This window comes from Spinacia oleracea, chromosome 1 (genome assembly GCF_020520425.1).
Source record: "Spinacia oleracea cultivar Varoflay chromosome 1, BTI_SOV_V1, whole genome shotgun sequence".
NCBI lineage: Eukaryota > Viridiplantae > Streptophyta > Magnoliopsida > Caryophyllales > Amaranthaceae > Spinacia > Spinacia oleracea.
In genome coordinates, this window is record NC_079487.1 from 132,244,660 (window position 1) to 132,264,524 (window position 19,865).

Sequence of the window (19,865 nt, forward strand, 5' to 3'; positions counted from 1 at the left end):
ATCCCTTGTCATTCGTAAGTGGACCAAAACTCTCCTTGCTATTGATTTTCGCGTATCAATAAAAACATTTCCCAATAACTTCTACCTATGTGGATGTCAACTAGCTTAGTTTGTAAAGTCTTGAAGGGTGGTTTCCAAGACATGGGGTCGAACAATCCCATTCTATTCTACCAGATTTAACATAATATTAGAACTTGGATTTGTTATATCTTTCATTATTGTGCATTTATATAAAATCAAATTAATTCATTGACCTCTATTAGATGTTCATCCCCGTTAAGAGAGAACTCCATATCGTTCCGTTTCAATGAGTTTAGGGTTGGGGAGAGATAAAAAAATAAAATACGGAGTATAATTTATTAGGTTGATGTCCAAACTATTGAATGTTGCTAAACATACTCTTCCATCTTCATATTTACTTGTCCATTAAGTACAAAATAAACAATGTCACGTAGTATGTATAATATATCAGGCGTGTGTATACCAAAGTTTACATATATAAAAAACAAGTCACAATTTTCAAGTGCATATCTTAGGCCTTGTTCTGTTCACCTTATTTCCACTTATTTCAGGAAAAATAAGTTCAGATAAGTTCAGATAAGATAAGTTCAGGTAAGATAAGTTCAGGAAAATAAGGGTCGACCAAGTACAATTTATAACTTAAATAAGTTCAGATAAGTTCAATTAAATTCAGATAAGTTCAGATAAGATAAGTTCAGGAAAAATAAGTGGAAATCAGGTGAATAGAACGCAACCTTAATTCCTTCTTTGGAGATAATTTTTTAAAAAGTGAATAACCATCAACATCAATTACAACAAATATCAAACAATTTTACTAGAGTTAAGCTCTAGAAACATATTTGCATCAATATATAAATGTTATGTATTTGCATTTCTTTTTAGACTAATTGTAAATAGCATAACCATAATGTACTTTATGAACACATATTAATCTATCTTAATAGACTATCTTAATAAGTTTGACAAGATGACAGGTACACGATCATTCAATAACCAAGTTGGCTAAGACAACATAATAATCTAAGCCGATACTATTTGAGGAAGAGAGTAATTAATTCTCGCTGCTCTCCCTTCCTCTATCCCTTTCTTTTTTCTAGGGTTTATTTTTTTGGCTGTGGTAGATCAGAAATAGTCTTTTTTTTTCTTTTCGAAAATAGATTATTTTCAACCCTTTCTCTTCATTTAATATAATTCTACTATTGTCTCTTCAATTTAATACATTTTCACCGTATGGACGAAGTTCATCCTTGTTCGTTAGTCTTCCTATAGTGGAGTTAGCTTTAATATGTTTGATTTGTCGTTCACTCGTAGTAGATTTATGTAGAATTGTTTCGTTGGTAAAGTTTTATGCGAGATCGCAACAAATATCAATTTTTCGAGTACATACAAATAAATCAAGTGGAAATCTTCATCGTGGAGCGATTTCCTTCAATATTGTTTGATAATTCGTAAATTCTCAAAATACGCTACTTTTTCACTTATTTCCCACTCTACCGTCCACGTCAGTAAGAAAGCCGCTCTAATTTTTTTTATAAAATCTACAATCACAAATTCTTATTTACAATGGGTGTACGATAAATATTGTACATCGAAGTTAAAGTTAACGTAAAATGCATAAAAGTTACCCTTATATACGTAAAAGTTATCTATTTTTTACTAATAAAATTTTTCATTTTAATTAAAAGTATTTCTTCAAAATCACTAATAATGTATAAAATTTATCATTTAGCCCTTTTAAATGATTATCTATCAACTTATTTTTTAATAGGTTAAAAGTTAGAGAAAATTGGGTAAAAGTTATAGAAAACTGGGTAAAAGTTATGTTGGTGTACAATAAATTTATTGTACAACTTGTGCATACAAGACCTTTTGATCTACAATAAACCGCTATCTGAAATAGCGGTTTAAAGAGGTAAACGCTATCTGAAATAGCGGCTTATAAAACCACGCGGTTTTATAAAGTTTTGTTTTAAAAGAAAAGCGGTTTATGCCATTGAACCGCCATCTGAGATAGCGGTTTGCTTTAAAACAAAACCGCCATCTGGTTCAACGCTGAACCGGAAAAAAAAGAAAAAACTTTTCTTTCTCCCTTGCTAACGTGGACGGTATGGTGGGAATTAAGTTAGAAAGTAACGTATTTTGGGAATTATTGGATCTTTATGCAATATTGAAGGAAATCGCTCTTCATCGTGGATACAACAAATCTTTAGACTCTCTATCTGACATATTATGTATAGGAGTTAGACGGTCTACAGTGCAAGATTTATTCAACGATCGTAGTTTTGGCTCTATATTACGGAGTAAGGGAGTAATAAATTAATTGTCAGATCTTTTTTTTGATAAACAATTAATTGTCAGATCTCATCTACAATGATCGTGGTTTTGCCGGATTAGAATTTTGTTTGATCCAAATTATTTTGTATTTGTTAGTTTTGATTTCTATTGTAGATGTCGTATGACTATTTTATCAATGAACTAATTTTTACCTTAAAATAAATTAATAAATTAATTCCCCTTTCAAAAAACAAAAAAATTGCTGCTGCGTGGGCAGCACGCAGAGGCCGTACTAGCCGTAAATTGATCTAAAAGCTCTATTGGATTTAAAATTCGTGTACGCAGCTTGCTCCAAAATCAGGTTTCCCATGAAAAAACTCCCATCATCTTTTGGAGGCAACTTAAATCAGTTTTAATTTGCAATGACGCGTTTGATCCGAACAAGGAAGTTTCTTGGAAAGATATGTGAAATGAGCTCCTACTTATATTTCGTCATCACAATCATGGCAATAAGAGCATCTCATTATCAACTGATTTTTTGGATTTCTGACAAACAATTCATTCCTTCTGTTATCCGAATTCAACTCATTAATCATCCAAAAAAGGTAATAAATTCCATTATTATTACTATTAATTGTTTGATTTTATTCTTGATCATTTATCGTTTGCTCTGCTAATTTTGTATTCATAATGTCCGAATGTTTAGTAGTTGTCTGATTCCTGACATTATTTGATATTCGGCTCATTTGATTTGTATAGTTAGTGTAGTGAATCTAGTGATGAACTGATACCTTGTTTTGATTTTGGGGTGATTGATTTTGTTGGAAATTGAGATTAGGGTTTTGATTTTATTGGAATTGAAATTAGGGTTTTGATTTTATGTGATTCGATCTTGATTGGTTGAATTCTTTCAGGTAAATTATCACATATGGAAACCGCAGCAATATTTGTGGGGATTTTTGGTATATTAACCTATTTATGTGAGGTAGCCAGTATTGATGAGAGGAAACAATTTCTTGAGGGTGAAACTGAGTACTTTAGTGCTAGGATGCAGGACATTAAGAGGGAAATGTCTTCCACTCGGGTTCAACTAGGAAAAAAGCGAAAGCGAGATGAGTGCCACTGGTTGGCTGAGGGTGAAAGGCTTGTGCAGGAAGCACAATGCTTGATAAGGCCAGTTGGAGGGTGGAGGGGTTTCCTCATGGCTGCAAAGATGAGATGGGGTATTTACAAATTGGCTTATGGTTTGAAAGTCCATGATAAAAAGGGTGATATTCTCCTTAGACAGGCTTTGTCTGATGCAAGAGGCCTGTGTCGTGGACATCATATACCGGTGAAACAATTAGTTGGCCGACTTACTTATAAGACTTTGGACCGACTTAAGCTTCTGTTAGAAGGTGACGAGATTGGAAGGGTTGTTATTCATGGGATAGAAGGGATAGGGAAAACTTTTTTGATGAAGCATCTGCACAACTATGCGCTTAATTTCTTTGATTATGTAGTGTGGGTCACTTCCCCTAGTGAGTTCACCGTCAAGTGTGTGCAAGACGTTGTTGCTGCTGCGGTGAACTGTGAGTTTTCTAGTGATGATGACTTGTTTGTAAGGGCTAAAAAACTGTCAGATATACTTGCCAGTCTTGGTACTTTTGCCCTTTTCTTAGATGGTGTACCAAAAGCTAATTTTACTCTGGAACAAGTAGGAATACCAGTTCCTGCTAAAGGGAGCAAATGCAAGCTGGTATTTACTACTAGCTCTTCCTTAGAGTGTAGACTGCTGGATTGTTTTGAAACAGTTGAGATTGAGCACCTTCCAAAAGAAGATGCATACGAGTTGTTCAGACGTGAGGGTAATTTCGGGGAAGGATCTATTTCTTGCTTTGATGGTATTCCGAGTTCACTTGTTGATTTGTGTTTTGGAGTGCCACGTATGATTGAAAACATAGCTACTCGCATGTGTAGTATAGATGACCCCCATGAATGGAGATATGCCTTGTTTGAATTAGGAAGTCTTGTGATGAAGAAGAAGCTTCCCCTGTTCCACTTAGGAAAGAGTGAGACAACTCCATCTACTCGCAAGGTTAGGTTGACTAGGAATTCAATGAAGTAGTGCTTATAGGGAAGAGGTATGTTTTGTTATGTCAGATGAGTGGAGCATGGAGTCACTTGAATCACTTGCGGGGGTTGTCAGTTGTCCACTTGTCCCTACAGCTGAGATTTTCTGTTCCCTAAACCACTGGGGCTCAATGTCAAGAAAACGCCTTGATGGTTCTTTAAGTCCTTATCGGTGTCCAGTGATGTTGTAAGTAAATAATTCATATTAGACTGATTGAAAAGTTTAACTTGTGATAGGGAAGGAATGCACTATGAAGTTTAGTGATTATGAGGTAATTTTCTAGTTTTGTAACAGTTGAATGGGGGATTTTACAATGACGAGGTATCAGAATTTACTTACACTTTCCTGCTTCAGCTCAAGTTATTTCTTTGGTCAGGGGGAAACTAAATATATTATGCTTTCATCTAAGTCTTTAGTTTTTGTTACTCACGAGGAGTATAATCAGATCCTTAGGCTGCAGCAAGGGGAATGTGAAATGCAGTAATAGCACAACTTTACCCTAATTAGTCGAGACCGATAGACATACTGTTTTAATTGTAGCAATGTTATGTGTAAGATGGATCAAGGAACAATAGAAGAGAGCGCGTGGGGATAACTGATTTACTCGTAATAGTTTAATAAAATATGAAGATTTCTAACAATTTAGCCATTTTGTTTTAAAGGGGAGGAGGGAGTGGAGGGAATCGGGATACACTGCCAATAACTTTAGGTTTAAATTTAAAAATAGGCCGAGACCCTCTACCTGGGATCTTCTGCATGAATCCTTTAGCGTCAAATTTCTAATTTTTTCAATGAGCTCACACTATTCTTTATCCATTCCTTGTTTGAAAGCACTTAGAATCCAACATGATTCAGATTGAAATTTCAAACTGCTGAGTACAGGTGATCTAATATTTGTATCTTCTTATCATTTTGTTTCCTTTTCATATAGTTCCTTCCCCCTGTTTCCTTTTACATATCATTCTAGATTGCATACAATGTCGATTCTTCCAAAATTATTTTTCAGACAAATCTACTGTGTAATTGGCCAAGGGTAGTTCAAATCTAATAATTGTTTTCTGAAAATTGTTATATATTGTCTACTTCCCTGCTGCATAACTGATTGATTTGTTACCAACAGGAAACACATCACTTTTTGAGTTTTTGTTCATCGCTTCCGTGCTCTGCAACTGCAGTACTTTTCAGTTTTCCACTGCTAATACTAGGAGAACAAATGTGCAAAAAGTACTTGTAAATTAGTTTTTCAGACATGGTTCATTTTCATTTCATGTATCATGTATCATGTATCATGTTGTAAGATCTATGGGAGTATGAACGTTCCTTATAAATATAAAGCAAGTGACAGCTTCTAGTTCCGTAGACTTATATTGGCCGTTAATTTGCTGTCAAAATACATATCCCCTAATGCAAAGGACAAATTAAGGCATGATACATGATTGAAAGGACAACTATGAACTTAGAGGAAATCCATTTTCAGTTATTTTTGCGGTCAAAATATTGTTTTGGTTGCAACCAAAAACATAGAAGGCCATTGTACTCTGTAGCCAATCAGTGTTACTATATCAAGCCTGCAGCTGCCGGGTTTTTTTAACAAGTTTTCTCGCCTTACCACAGCAGGCAACCACAATTCTCAATAATTAAAAGTGGTTCTGATAGAGAAAGCCAACAGCTACATGAACCTTACAAACATTTTGTGAACATGTTCATCTTGGAGTAATGCTTTATTGAGCCAAAAAACTGCACCTTTTAATACTTTAGTCTGTCCAATTTAGCTGTCACATTTTCTGGCTTAATGGTGCTTCTTAGAGAATCTATCAGGCATCAATTTTTCTGATCAATGTTGTTTTACTTGACTGTAGTTAGGAAGTTCCCTAAATTCCAAAAGCTGTACAAAGGCCCCTGAAGTTGAAGTATCATGAAATGAACCCGGTCGGCATTCTCTCGGATTAGCATTTTAATGTTTGTCTCTGATATGAAGGTACTAATCCCTCCTTAATTTTCTGATTCTTTTTCTAAGTACTTAATTTTTGTTAACTATAAATTAACTTGTCATCCTAGGTCAACTGTTTCCCTTTCCTTTTTGCTTGAAAGACGGTTTCTTGGATCAATCTTCTTTTCAGATATTTGTATAAAATTGTTGTTGGGGTGCAATTGGAATAAATCCAGAAAGAAAGAATTTTAAGCTACTAGTCAAAGTTTTAAATACATGAATGCATGCCATATAATCTTCTTGTGTAGAACGTACATCCCGAAAACTTTGGTGCTTTTTAAAATGTCTTTTGCCGGAAGGTACTCATAAAAAGAAGAAAAAAAATGCTCGTAAAATAAACTGATGGCAATAATACATCTAGTTTTTGTCAATAAAAATACAATTACAGTAGTCCAATGAAGAGTCCAAATATTCTTACTTCATAACCACATACTCCCTCCGTATTTATTTAAGAGATACACTTGGGCGGACACGGGTATTAAGAAAAAGAATTGAATGAAATAAAGAATAAAACAAGTGGGGTTGAGTAGATATTTTAATAAGAAAAAAATGTGGGGACCATGTCATTTTAGGGAGTGGAGGGTGGGGGTGGGGTGTAGATATATTATTTAATTAGATGGTGGGGTTGATAAGTTACTAAAAATGGCAAGTGTATCTCTTAAATAAATACGGCCGGAAAAGGCAAGTGTATCCCTTAAATAAATGCAGATGGAGTACCAAAGAGGACCGTAAGTTTGAGCTGGGTTGACGTAAAAAATTGATTATAGTGTGCTCATGGTCACAAATCCCTCTAGCAATTAACCTTCTTGGCCATTTTCCAAATCCACTTGTTCATGGTCACTATTTGTTGATCTGGTGCAACTTGAAGCAAGCACATTCTTTCAAGCTGGTTCAATATAACATGACCCTTGTCATCTGCAAACTCGCATTGTCGGTCGAAGCCAACTAGCCCGCGTTCCTTCCAATTCTGAATTATTTCTGTTTTGTAAACCTGACGGTCATCAGCCAACAAACTTGCAGCTGCCAGGAAGCAAAGCTGGACTATACTGTCTTCCAAGCACATGAACCCAAATTTGAGCTGCTCCAGTATCTTAGCCTCATCATCGTGGATGCCTGCAATGTCACCCTTCAGCTCATTCAGACGGTTTCTCCATTCACGAAGGTCCTTTATCCCGGCCATTGATCGGGCTACGAAGATGATAGCCAGTGGCATTTTTGCACACTGATTCGCCACTTGGACTGCTATTTGCTGGATCTTCTGCTTTTGCTTCAAGTGCACCCGGGAAGGATCATCATCGTGTCTAACTTCATGTAAGAACAGTTCCTGGGCTTCTTTCTCGCCCAGCAGGTCCATCTTGAGGGTGAGGTCGCACCGCATCCTGTTGCATATGTCTTTGGACTGTGTACTAAACACCAGGATGCAGTTGACATTACAAGGTGCATTAAGTTCAGATTCATATTCAGTAGTGCTACTACTACTACCATCACTAACCAGAGATGATATTCCCAGCAGTTCATAAGCTTAAAAAGCCTCTCTCACATTGTCCAGGAAGAGAACGGTACGGCCTTCGCCTATTTCTTGGAGTCTCGCCATTAATCTTCCTGCCCTTGTCTCCTCATTGTGATAATTGTTATCTAAATCAATCCACATCCCATCAGCCACACGCTTCTGCAACGCCTTATTATAGTTGGTATGATCAGGCTGCCTTATTTCAGGTGCTGTGGCCCAAAACACCGCTTTGAAGCCCTCCTTATCATCATATATTTCATTGTAGAGGTACTTCATGAAATTAGTCTTCCCAGATCCCACCGAGCCATAGATACCGATGCATTGAGCATCACCGGTTTTCATGGCTTGAAGAGTAGCCCACGGGTGTTATCACCCACATACTGATCCCCCACTAGTAACTTCTCCCCACGTGTTCTAACCTCGTTGTTTGTCAAACCTTCCTCCACCAACTCTCTTCCTTTTCTAAATAGCTCCTCTCCTTCTCTCCGGTGGCGTTCAATATGTGGCACCCACCACATACGTTCCACCTTCCACTGCCCCTCTTGGCTTCTCCCCAACACCCTCTCTGCTGACTCCTTGTGCCGTTTTACTTGCTTGAAATAGGCATTTATCACTTTCTTGCGCTTCTTGCCTTGTTTCTCCGCCTCTTCCTTTGTTGCTTGTTTATCCATGTCATCCACTTTGCTCTTTAGTTCCTCTAAGTTGTTCTTCAACTCACAGTGTCTCGCATCCACCTCCACAAACCATTTCCCAAATTCGTATATCTTTCGCACTAACCCCAAGATTCTTGCCATGTTTGTTTTATGTCCTGGTGGTACACAGGTCTTTGTAGGGATCAATATACACACACGGAGCTGTCCGCCCAAATATGAAGAATCCTACATGCCAATTACCCCGCTGTCATAGATGAGCCTGAAACAATAGAGAAATCATTTTATTGCTTTTTGTACATGAGCCTGAGTCGCGTGACATAAAGTGTATTTGGTACTTCAATATATGATAAACCTTGATTATTATTTGAGTTTCAGTTCTCATACTTTGCCACTAACATGACCATGACATGGTTGCTCCTATCTGAACTTGACATGAGCAGACCAGCCTGGTAACTGAAAAGTCTGAAGTTTCTAAAACTAGATTATCATGTTTAGTTGGTTACCTGTAATTCCTAAGAGAAATAACTGTGCTCAAATCCTAGTCCTGCTCAAGCTAGGCACAACCTGTGTGGTATGATCCAGTTTTTGCTATGTTTGTGCAGAATATTTGGGCCGAAATCCAGGTTTCTTAAAGGCCCGAAAATACATTGTAAAGGTTTGTTTGGTTGGTGTTGGTGTATGAGGAGCCACAAAGGATAGTGAAGACGTGAAGTAGACGAGCTTTGATCGAAGGTTTTGGATGAAACAATGAAAAAACTTGATAAGTTGAAGAAAAGGAACAGATATGTAGCTGATGATAAGCAGAAACTCTCAAAGTGTTATCCTGATATTTGGGCTTTTATGATTGGTAAACACAGAAAAGGTTAATATAAGGAGCATTGATTTCGGTTTTACTGTTATATATTGCTTAGTTGTTGGTAACGAAGAAGCTAAGAATGTAGCTAGCAACTTCAGGCGAAACCAAGAGACCCTGAAGTCAACTGGAAATGATAAAGTGGTCTATGGATCTTAAAGTGGAAGGAGGATATGAGTTTCATTTTGGACAAGACTTTGTCAAGTCTTTTCTTAATATTTTTTGGTAATCTACTTGATAGTAGTTTTGTAGTCTTGGCAAATGATTTTTATTTTTATTGGCAAGAAGGACCCTGTTGAACCAACGTGTACCTATCACTGGGGTCAGCCAACCCCAACAAAATCTTGACAACAGGGGGTGGTAAATGACTCTCTACTCTCAAACACAAGCAGATGGTGAGGCTCGAACTTGTGTCCTTCAAGTCATTAGGGGAATTCGCCACCATTTCCACCTAGTAATCTTGGTTTGGTAGATAAATTGATGTGTATGTGTTATTAGAATATTAGGTGATCGTACATGGGTATAACTATATAATATAATATTTGTATAATTGTATAACCCCCGTATAATTGTACATGGGTATCCTTTTATATTTCTTTACTTGATGGAAGAGTATTGTCCATGCTAAGGTATTGAATTTAAGGATTCCATCTTATGTGGATTTTGAATACTAGTCTTACTTTGGAAGAATGAGAACTCTTATTAGATTAATTTAGGTAAATTTGCCAAAAATGATCTTTTATAACTCAAATTTTGCGAGAAAGGACCTTATATAATTTTTTTTGTGAAAATACACCTTAAAGTAATTTTTTTTGCGAGAAAGGACCTAAGGGAAGTTTCCGGCATTGACTGAGATTTTCCGGCCATTGACTTGCACGTGAGCAGCACGTGTGGCTTACGTTGGCTAAAGACATTGATTTTTCCGAGTCTTGAATTTTCAAACTTGATTTTATTTCGATTTTTTTTCAACTTTAGGTTTTAAAGCTTAGAATTTTGGAGGAAAATTGGGTGTGATTAGCAAAATAAAGTCACACGTACTTCTCACGTGCGCAAGTCAATGGCCGAAAAAGCTCAGTCAATGCCGAAAATTTACTTTTGGTTGTCTTTCGCAAAAAAAATTACATTAAGGTGTGATTTCACAAAAAAAAAAATTATATAAGGTCCTTTCTCGCAAAAAAATTTACATTAAGGTGTGATTTCACAAAAAAAATTATATAAGGTCATTTCTCGCAAAATTTGGGTTATAAAAGGTCATTTTTAACAAATTTGCCATTAATTTATCAAGTCTAACACAATTTAGATTGTGTATATGGGATTATTCTTGCGTGGACCTTGTCCGCAATAACCTTAATGTGGACCCAAAATGAATAGTTTTCTGTAGCACATTTTTTACACTTATAGTGACCTTTATTGTTCATATAGTAACTGTTCCGGGGTTGAAACGATGGAAGGAGCGTCCTTGATGTCTTGAGTTCCGATCACGTACGGTGCCTGCAAGATGAACTCCGGGCCAAGGGGGGGTCCCCGAGGCGGAGCCTCCGACGCTCAAGTCAGTACAATTGATGTATAAAATGAGGTGTTTAGGGGAGAGAGAGAGTAGGGTGGCTTCTCTAGGGTTAGAGAATGACCCCTTTACCTTGCCTTTTGAGGGGTATATATAGTGCATTGTTGGGCCTTTGAGGCCTTGTAAGTTATATTGGGCTTGAGTGAGTTTTATTGGCTTTTGGGTTAAAATGGTGAGCCCATTTTAACACCCCAACAAATGCCCCCCAGACCCAATTCTATTTGAAAAATGGGTTGGGTTTTGATTTTGATCACTTGGCAGTGAAAGTTAATTTTACCTTCGGATTTTACCTTCGGATTTTACCTTCGGATTTTACTTTCGGCTCGGATTGTAACGTCGATTCGAGTTGTAATCTCGGAGTGATTTTTAACCTCGCTCTTCAAATCCGAAGATCTGTTTAAGAACGTGCTTCTAAAATCGGCTCGGATTGTAACATCGGTTCGAGTTGTAATCTCGGAGCGATTTCTTTACTTCGGCTCGGATTGTAACGTCGATTCGAGTTGTAATCTCGGAGCGATTTTTAACCTCGCTCTTCAAATCCGAAGATCTGTTCAAGAACGTGCTTCTAAAATCGGCTCGGATTGTAACATCGGTTCGAGTTGTAATCTCGGAGCGATTTCTTTACTTCGGCTCGGATTGTAACGTCGATTCGAGTTGTAATCTCGGAGCGATTTTTAACCTCGCTCTTCAAATCCGAAGATCTGTTCAAGAACGTGCTTCTAAAATCGGCTCGGATTGTAACATCGGTTCGAGTTGTAATCTCGGAGCGGTTTCTTTACCTCGGCTCGGATTGTAACGTCGATTCGAGTTGTAATCTCGGAGCGATTTTTAACCTCGCTCTTCAAATCCGAAGATCTATTTAAGAACGTGCTTCTAAAATCGGCTCGGATTGTAACATCGGTTCGAGTTGTAATCTCGGAGCGGTTTCTTTACCTCGGCTCGGATTGTAACGTCGATTCGGGTTGTAATCTCGGAGCGATTTTTAACCTCGCTCTTCAAATCCGAAGATCTGTTTAAGAACGTGCTTCTAAAATCGGCTCGGATTGTAACATTGGTTCGAGTTGTAATCTCGGAGCGGTTTCTTTACCTCGGCTCGGATTGTAACGTCGATTCGAGTTGTAATCTCGGAGCGATTTTTAACCTCGCTCTTCAAATCCGAAGATCTATTTAAGAACGTGCTTCTAAAATCGGCTCGGATTGTAACATCGGTTCGAGTTGTAATCTCGGAGCGGTTTCTTTACCTCGGCTCGGATTGTAACGTCGATTCGAGTTGTAATCTCGGAGCGATTTTTAACCTCGTTCTTCAAATCCGGAGATCTGTTTAAGAACGTGCTTCTAAAATCGGCTCGGATTGTAACATCGGTTCGAGTTGTAATCTCGGAGCGGTTTCTTTACCTCGGCTCGGATTGTAACGTCGATTCGAGTTGTAATCTCGGAGCGATTTTTAACCTCGCTCTTCAAATCCGAAGATCTATTTAAGAACGTGCTTCTAAAATCGGCTCGGATTGTAACATCGGTTCGAGTTGTAATCTCGGAGCGGTTTCTTTACCTCGGCTCGGATTGTAACGTCGATTCGGGTTGTAATCTCGGAGCGATTTTTAACCTCGCTCTTCAAATCCGAAGATCTGTTTAAGAACGTGCTTCTAAAATCGGCTCGGATTGTAACATCGGTTCGAGTTGTAATCTCGGAGCGGTTTCTTTACCTCGGCTCGGATTGTAACGTCGATTCGAGTTGTAATCTCGGAGTGATTTTTAACCTCGCTCTTCAAATCCGAAGATCTGTTTAAGAACGTGCTTCTAAAATCGGCTCGGATTGTAACATCGGTTCGAGTTGTAATCTCGGAGCGATTTCTTTACTTCGGCTCGGATTGTAACGTCGATTCGAGTTGTAATCTCGGAGCGATTTTTAACCTCGCTCTTCAAATCCGAAGATCTGTTCAAGAACGTGCTTCTAAAATCGGCTCGGATTGTAACATCGGTTCGAGTTGTAATCTCGGAGCGATTTCTTTACTTCGGCTCGGATTGTAACGTGAGCCCATTTTAACACCCCAACAGTAACTATAATAAATTAAACACCAAAATTCTTAGACATAGTAACCATTTTTTGAAGCATAGTATCCCTATGTTTTTAAAAGTGAATTATGACTTAAAATCACATTATTCAAGCATAACATATATCGACGACACTAATTTGATATTTTTTTTCCCATAATAATCTTAATAAAATGCCAAAATAAATTAGGAATAAGTTATTGACTTTACTTTAAGGCATGGTCCACAATAAATTTAGTGTGAATCAAGTCTATTTAAGAACTGGTGGTGTATATGAGTGAGCACATACCGCTCCAATTCACTATTTCTCTACTTTAGGAAATATTTAATACTTCAACGTCGTTACAAGGGTTAAGTGTTCTAAAATGTAATGAAATGCTCCTCAAATCCCTTGGATACTTCTTTACTAATTTAGTCATCTTGAATGTGTTTTTGTGATGGTAAAACCGTCCTAACTTCATCAAAATTGAGTAGAATTTCTCATCTAATTTCGAAAAAGGCCTAAGGTAGGGTGAACAGCACTTCACTCAAAGTAAACAAACAACTAAACAAGTACTTCGTATAATCCTACAAGAAGGGGCCATAAGAAAAATTCTAAACGCGTTATAAATTTTCAATGAATTTACAAAATAATATTCTCAAAATTAACAAGGCAAGAGTGCAAGACCCACAATTGACTTGTAAATGAAATTTGACCCATAAAATCTCTCAAACTATATTGATAAATTGTTGAACACCTTAAAAAGAAACTAATGGATGAATTATTTATCACGAGAAAAGATAACGTGAATATATGTGGGGCCGTGAAAGAGAGAAAAAGGTTCATATAATTGGAAGTGCGGATCATGAGTTTAGAGGGATATAGTGGTATTTTACCAAGAAATGTACTACTCCTTCCGTTTTTTTTAGAAGTCATAAGTTACTACTTCCGCCCGTGTTTTTTTATGAGTTACAATTCCATTTTTGGTAACTTTTACACTCACTCCCAATTGTTTATTATTTTTACTTTTCTATGAGCTCATTTAAATCATAAATAATTTTATTTTTTGTAACTTTTTATATTTCTTTATTGTCAATTACGCTACGTACATCATTATTATATCAAATTCAATAATATTTCATTAATATTTGTGTCGGTCAACATGTGACTCCTAAAAAAATACGAAGGGAATACAACTATTAAAGAAAAAAAGTCGCAAATGGGAAGTGTAACCCTTAACCAGATACAGAGGGGGTGTCCATAGATTTATTCATATGATGTGTTCTCTTCACCTGGTCTGGTCTGGTCTGGTCTGGTCTAGTCTAATTTAAATGTTTTCTGTTAATAACTTTTGTATATTCTAATCTATTATAATAAAATTAATAAAATTAAATAAGGTGAAAAGGATATAAACTTGTTCGAATATAAAATTTTGTACGTTCGTAGTTCCAAATAGTTGAAATAACTGCCGTCACTCCAGTGTGTATTCCTACATACGCCACTTGACTTTTTCCATGGAGTTTCTAACTTTTCTAACGAAGCAACTCGGCAAAAACTGCTGTGCCAATTCTTATAAGACTTCAAATCAGATCCAAAGTATGAAATTTCAGATTTGCAAGAGTTGACTGTTTCTAAATTCAAACTCCTCCTCATTCCTTAAAATTGTTCATCTTCATCATTCTTCAGGTTAGCCATTTCTTTCCTTATTTCTTTTGCTACTTTCTTTCACAACTTTAACGTTTTACGAACATTTGGTTAAACGCTTTGATTATTGAGGGTGCAAATTGTAGTTCTCTTAATTAATTAGTTTATGGTTAGCTATGCTAGAGAGTTCAATGCTTCAATATTATGCTACAAAATTGACTAAAATAAGCACACACAAGAAAAACAGATTATATTGTTTTTCCTATTAAGATAATAAAGAGATATAAGATCATTCATCTAAACATTGGTAATTGTATCACCTACATGTTAAGCAAACCACTTTCTACTGTGTGTAAAATTATTAAAAAAAAAAAAACAAGTGCTTGTTGATTATTAGGAACAACTAAATATTGTCGCAATTTGCAACCTTGATTATTAGGAACAACTAACCCAGTTAAATATTTTAGTTTCCCATTTAAATCATGACACATAAGCATACCATGTCATCATTGTGACACCACTTAAAGGTCGCATGTTGCTACCTTTTATCATTTTCGTAATTGGTTATTCTTCCATTCCTGCAGATCGATCTGAGTAAGCTTGGAGAAAATGCCTAGAGTAATCGCTCTAGTTGATTCAATTTTCGCTAGCGTAAGGAACTTCCAACGTGTATTCCATGACTTAAAACGTACAAGAGAGGTCGTTGAAACGGTTGACAACCAACCTCAGAATAAACGTAGGAAATTAGTAGTAGAAGAAGCATCCCTCTCCATTAACTCCAATTATGTCAATAAAATCATTGGATGGTTAGAGAAAGATGGGATAAACATTATCGCCATTCATGGGATGTGTGGGATTGGGAAAACAACTCTAGCAACACAGCTATATACTCTGCTTTTAAGCCATGATATCCCTTGTATTGATGATGTTAATGCTACTGGTTGGGTTTCTGTTGGGATAAACTTCACAGTATACCAACTGCAGCAGAAAATTGCTAATGCTTTTGGACTGAATCTTGAAGATGATAAGGATTTGAATAGGAGAGCAGCTATTCTATCTACACTTTTGTGTAGATTAGGAAAATGTATAATCTTTTTGGATGATTTGTGGGGTGATTTCCGTTTAGAGGATGTTGGTATTCCAAAGCAATGTAAGTTGGTTTTGGTATCACAATTATTAGATGTTTGTCACGTTCTTCGTTGTCAGAAGGTGGTTAAGGTTGAGCCACTCTCAGAGGAAGAGAGTTGGCGGTTGTTTCAGCAAAGTGTGGGGGGAAACAGTGTTCCGTACTCCAAAGATATGCAACATTGTAAGAAACTTGTATCTCAAAAGTGTGGAGGAGTTCCTCTTGCTATCACCGCGTTGGCCAACTGTTTGAACAAGGTTGTGGATGATGATGATGATGATTCAAAATCAAATGGAATATCAATAACTTGGTTGGAATTACATGTATTGAGTCGGTTTAAGTTGTCTTATGAAAGGCTAAACAACATCAAGATCCAGAAATGTTTCTTGTGTTTCGCGTTATTATACCCTAAAGAGTGTGACATCAGCAGAGAAGAGTTGATACGTCTTTGGATTAAAGAGAGGATCATAGATGATGTGCCATCGTTACAAGTACAGTATGACATGGGTCATACCATATTGAACAAGCTTCTCAACTCTTGTTTGATTGAAACTTGTCAAGATAAAAGGAGGATTAAGATGCATGATCTTGTTAGGCATATGGCTAGAGATATTAGATGCCATGAAAAGAAAAGATAAAGACTCACTTCCCTTCACTCTCTCTCAATTTACTCTGTCCCATTCAAAGACTTTTCAAGTTATATATAGGTACTCTGATATTGTAAATATTCGAGCTATAAACATTTTTTAATGACGATAAAAATGAGATAAAAACTATTACCAACTTAAGCATCTTTTAATTTTACTTTCATACTCAACTCTAAATTACATGTAACTTGGATTGATGTGTGTTTATGGTTTGTTATATTACTTACTACGTATAAATTTAGGATCGCAAATATTATAATATGATATAGAGTATTTAAAATACGGAAATGATAAAGGTCGCAACATGCGACTTTTAAGCCGTGTCACAATGATGACATGGCATGCATACGTGTCATGATTTAAATTGGAAACTAAAATATTTAACTTATATAACTTATTATATATGTTTCAAAAAAAAGTAGGAAAATCTTAATATTCTTATTTGTTTCCTTCTTTATCTCGAATACCTTATTTACATATTTTCATAGTAAAAATATTGTATTAATAGTAAAAATAATCTGATGACGCATAGCACACGTGGCGCCTATGTGTACCAATTAAATTCCGACACATAAGATTGCGACAACTAAATGTTGTCGCAACTTGCGACCTTTATCATCACCCTTTAAAATAACAGTTCGAAGCACACATTAGTTTGAAAATTAGTTAAGGTAAATTGTATTGTGCTATTTTTAATTTGCATTATTTTGCTACTATTTTTATAACACAAATTTACCTTTTGCTTGATAATGCCGAATTTGTATCGTGTTCTCATAATTATTTATTGACTAGCTACATTACTTGTATACGAAGAAGAACATCGACATCAATTTTTTAAACATATTTTCTAGTCTACTTTGAAAACAATATCAAAGCTGACATGTACCATGATATAAAATATTGTACCCACAATGGACAATATAATAGAGTTTCCCATCATTTTTGACATGCGACCAATCAATTGAATCAAAATGCGAACTAATCCATAAAACAACATCTAAGATAGAGTATACAAAAGCTTTCCATCAAAAAAAAAAAAAAAAAAAAACTGTGAATGAAAAAACTATTTAGTAAGGAGTAATTATTAAATAGCTGGTGCTTCTTACTTGTAATTAATTAAAGCTAGTGCTCTAGATCAATGTACGGATTCTATTAAATAAGTTAAAATAAAATTATATATATACCTTATTAAGATAGAGATTAAATATTTGTTTGAGAGTTTGATATCGTAGTAAGATGTACGTCTACGTTTGCGAGCCTTACCACTTGATGTAAAAAAGGAAAAATTATTGCACGTCTAACTTTAAATTTCACGAAATCATTGCTTACATTAATAGTAGAAACTATGAAGTAATAAAAAAAAAAAATACAAAGGTTATGTCCTGTTCACCTTATTTTCATGAAAATAAAGTAAAAATCGGGTAAAATAGAAAGCAATCTAAGAAGTGGAGCTTAGAGATGCAAACAAGAGAACCAGTCCATGGCATCCCTTTATATCCATATTTCCAATCATTAGGTATACCACTTATGTCGACCGATTTTAACTCTTCACTGCGTAGATCACAACGAACAAAAGTCTGGATGGATTCACCTAAACCAATTAGTATTTCCGATTTATCCTCCGAATAAGCATACGGCAACGGCGGTACATATGAACTTATATTTGTTAAATTTTCAAAAATCCGATCGCTTTCCAATGCACTTTCTAGAGCTTGTTTGAGTGAGAGATTGTGAATCAATTTAACCCATGATCGATTCTTCTTCAAAACCCATATGTCCGTTGTATACTCCTTTATTTCAAGACACTCAAACATGGGATGATATTCAAACATACGTTGATACTTTACGACGTATACTTTATTAGAGGTGTTTTCTTGACGACCTTGTTTCGGGTGTGGAATGAGAACAGCTGACTGTGGGATACTGGATTCCTGTCGAGAGTGTCGGTTGGTATCTGCACAACAGAATGGATTAACTAGCCTCGGGGTGGTTCGAGGATCCCCTCCGATGCTTAAGTAAGATTACTGAGAGATTAAGAGATGATTAAGAGATGATTAGAGAGTAAGAAAGAAGTGTGTTTAAGTGTTTGTGTACCTCATAGCAATAAATGAGGTGCTCCTTATATAGACCAATCCAAGAGTACGATCGGGTAGGTCCCTTGTGGTTAGATAGCGACCTGTTGATAGTGACCCTTGGTTGGTTGTCTTTATGATAATGCCGGAAGGGGTCTTGCAAATAATGCCGGTAGAGGTTATTTACCTAAGATGACCAGATTACCTGCAGGTTAAGTTTACATACGGGGAATTCTGCCGGTACCAGGTAGTGCCGGTAGGACACCCCGTACATATCCAATACAACACAATATTCGAATTAACCATTTCATTACTGCAATTAAATCCACATGGAGGAGGAACTTGTATTCTTTTCCATGAATTTCTCTTTGAGCTATACACCCAAGCTTTACCAACAACATGGTCATCCATGTGTGGAACCGAGTAAAATATTTTAAAATCGTCTCTCGGGCAATTATAACCAAACCCAACCATATGAGTACACGAGTAAATGTCATAGTTCAATACCAAGGGAGATATGTTGTTAAATCTGGTGCCGGTTATAGGGTTACATATCGAAAATCTTATTGTATTTTTCGGTCCGGGATCATAATCTATTTTTTGGAAACAAAGCAAGCCATTGCTAGAACTAATAACGGTTAAATCACTAGGAACAGAAAGTCTGCCTAGCTCCTTGAGCTTCAAAGTGGTAGAATTATTGTCAAAATTTATCGCACATAACTGAGGTGATAAATTATAAAAATCAAAGAGGATGAAGGAGGTGGAATTCCCATTATGAATTTGAAATTGGCTAATGTGAGATTTTATGAAGTAGGGTTCTTAATTTCATCACGCCAACGCTTACAAACGCACTGGAGACGGAAAAGGGGTTTAGCGATATTCTTTCAAGAATATTAGATTCGAGCTCTGATGGAAGGCGGCCAGTGGAATAGGCTACAATACTATTTTTCTTCTGGTTCGGCTTTAATCGTAGAACTTTTCTGAATAAGGTATGGTATATTGACAAACAATATATGTGATATGGAGATTTGTCTGCCATGATGAATAAATAAAGAGAGACGATAAATATTGTAGCAATGAATAGAAGGCTATTCATTACTTTTTTTTAATTGGAGATTTGTGATTATATTGGTGATCTTTATAATGAATTGGAAACCCTAAATCAAGGGATAAACTAACTATCCTAAAAACATAGGAATCTATTACTCCCTCCGTTCCAAAATGTTTGTTACGTTTGGACTTTTGCACGTTTATTAACGTACAATAAATATTCTTTTGGTTTTTTATTAAAAAAATAAACCAAGTAAAACCCCAATCCACTAATAATTACAACAACCAATAAGATTGTTTTATTTATCAAAATGAA

At 36.2% G+C, this 19,865-nt stretch overlaps 3 protein-coding genes across 6 annotated transcripts; 2 read left to right on the top strand and 1 right to left on the bottom strand.

The window, feature by feature from the left end:
- Positions 1-2,621: 2,621 nt before the first annotated feature.
- Positions 2,622-10,082, top strand: LOC110785549 (probable disease resistance protein At1g52660). Of its 4 annotated transcripts, none has more exons than XM_056829200.1 (4): positions 2,622-2,900; positions 3,210-4,594; positions 6,268-6,386; positions 7,419-10,082. In XM_056829200.1, exon 2 carries the CDS (start codon positions 3,224-3,226, stop codon positions 4,400-4,402), a length of 1,179 nt encoding a protein of 392 aa, XP_056685178.1. In that variant the 5' UTR covers positions 2,622-2,900; positions 3,210-3,223; the 3' UTR covers positions 4,403-4,594; positions 6,268-6,386; positions 7,419-10,082. The 4 variants fall into 4 exon arrangements, with proteins under 4 accessions (XP_056685178.1, XP_021845694.2, XP_056685174.1 ...); XM_021990002.2 differs by having other exon boundaries at positions 9,164-10,082; XM_056829196.1 differs by having other exon boundaries at positions 3,210-6,386.
- LOC130461212 (probable disease resistance protein At1g15890) lies at positions 6,386-7,864 on the bottom strand. The gene has a single exon (XM_056829207.1). It carries the CDS (start codon positions 7,774-7,776, stop codon positions 7,189-7,191), a length of 588 nt encoding a protein of 195 aa, XP_056685185.1. The 5' UTR covers positions 7,777-7,864; the 3' UTR covers positions 6,386-7,188.
- A 2,921-nt stretch (positions 10,083-13,003) lies between the features above and the next one.
- On the top strand, positions 13,004-16,571 carry LOC110785524 (disease resistance protein RPS5-like). The gene is made up of 2 exons (XM_021989974.2): positions 13,004-14,696; positions 15,239-16,571. Exon 2 carries the CDS (start codon positions 15,264-15,266, stop codon positions 16,416-16,418), a length of 1,155 nt encoding a protein of 384 aa, XP_021845666.2. The 5' UTR covers positions 13,004-14,696; positions 15,239-15,263; the 3' UTR covers positions 16,419-16,571.
- Positions 16,572-19,865: the final 3,294 nt, after the last annotated feature.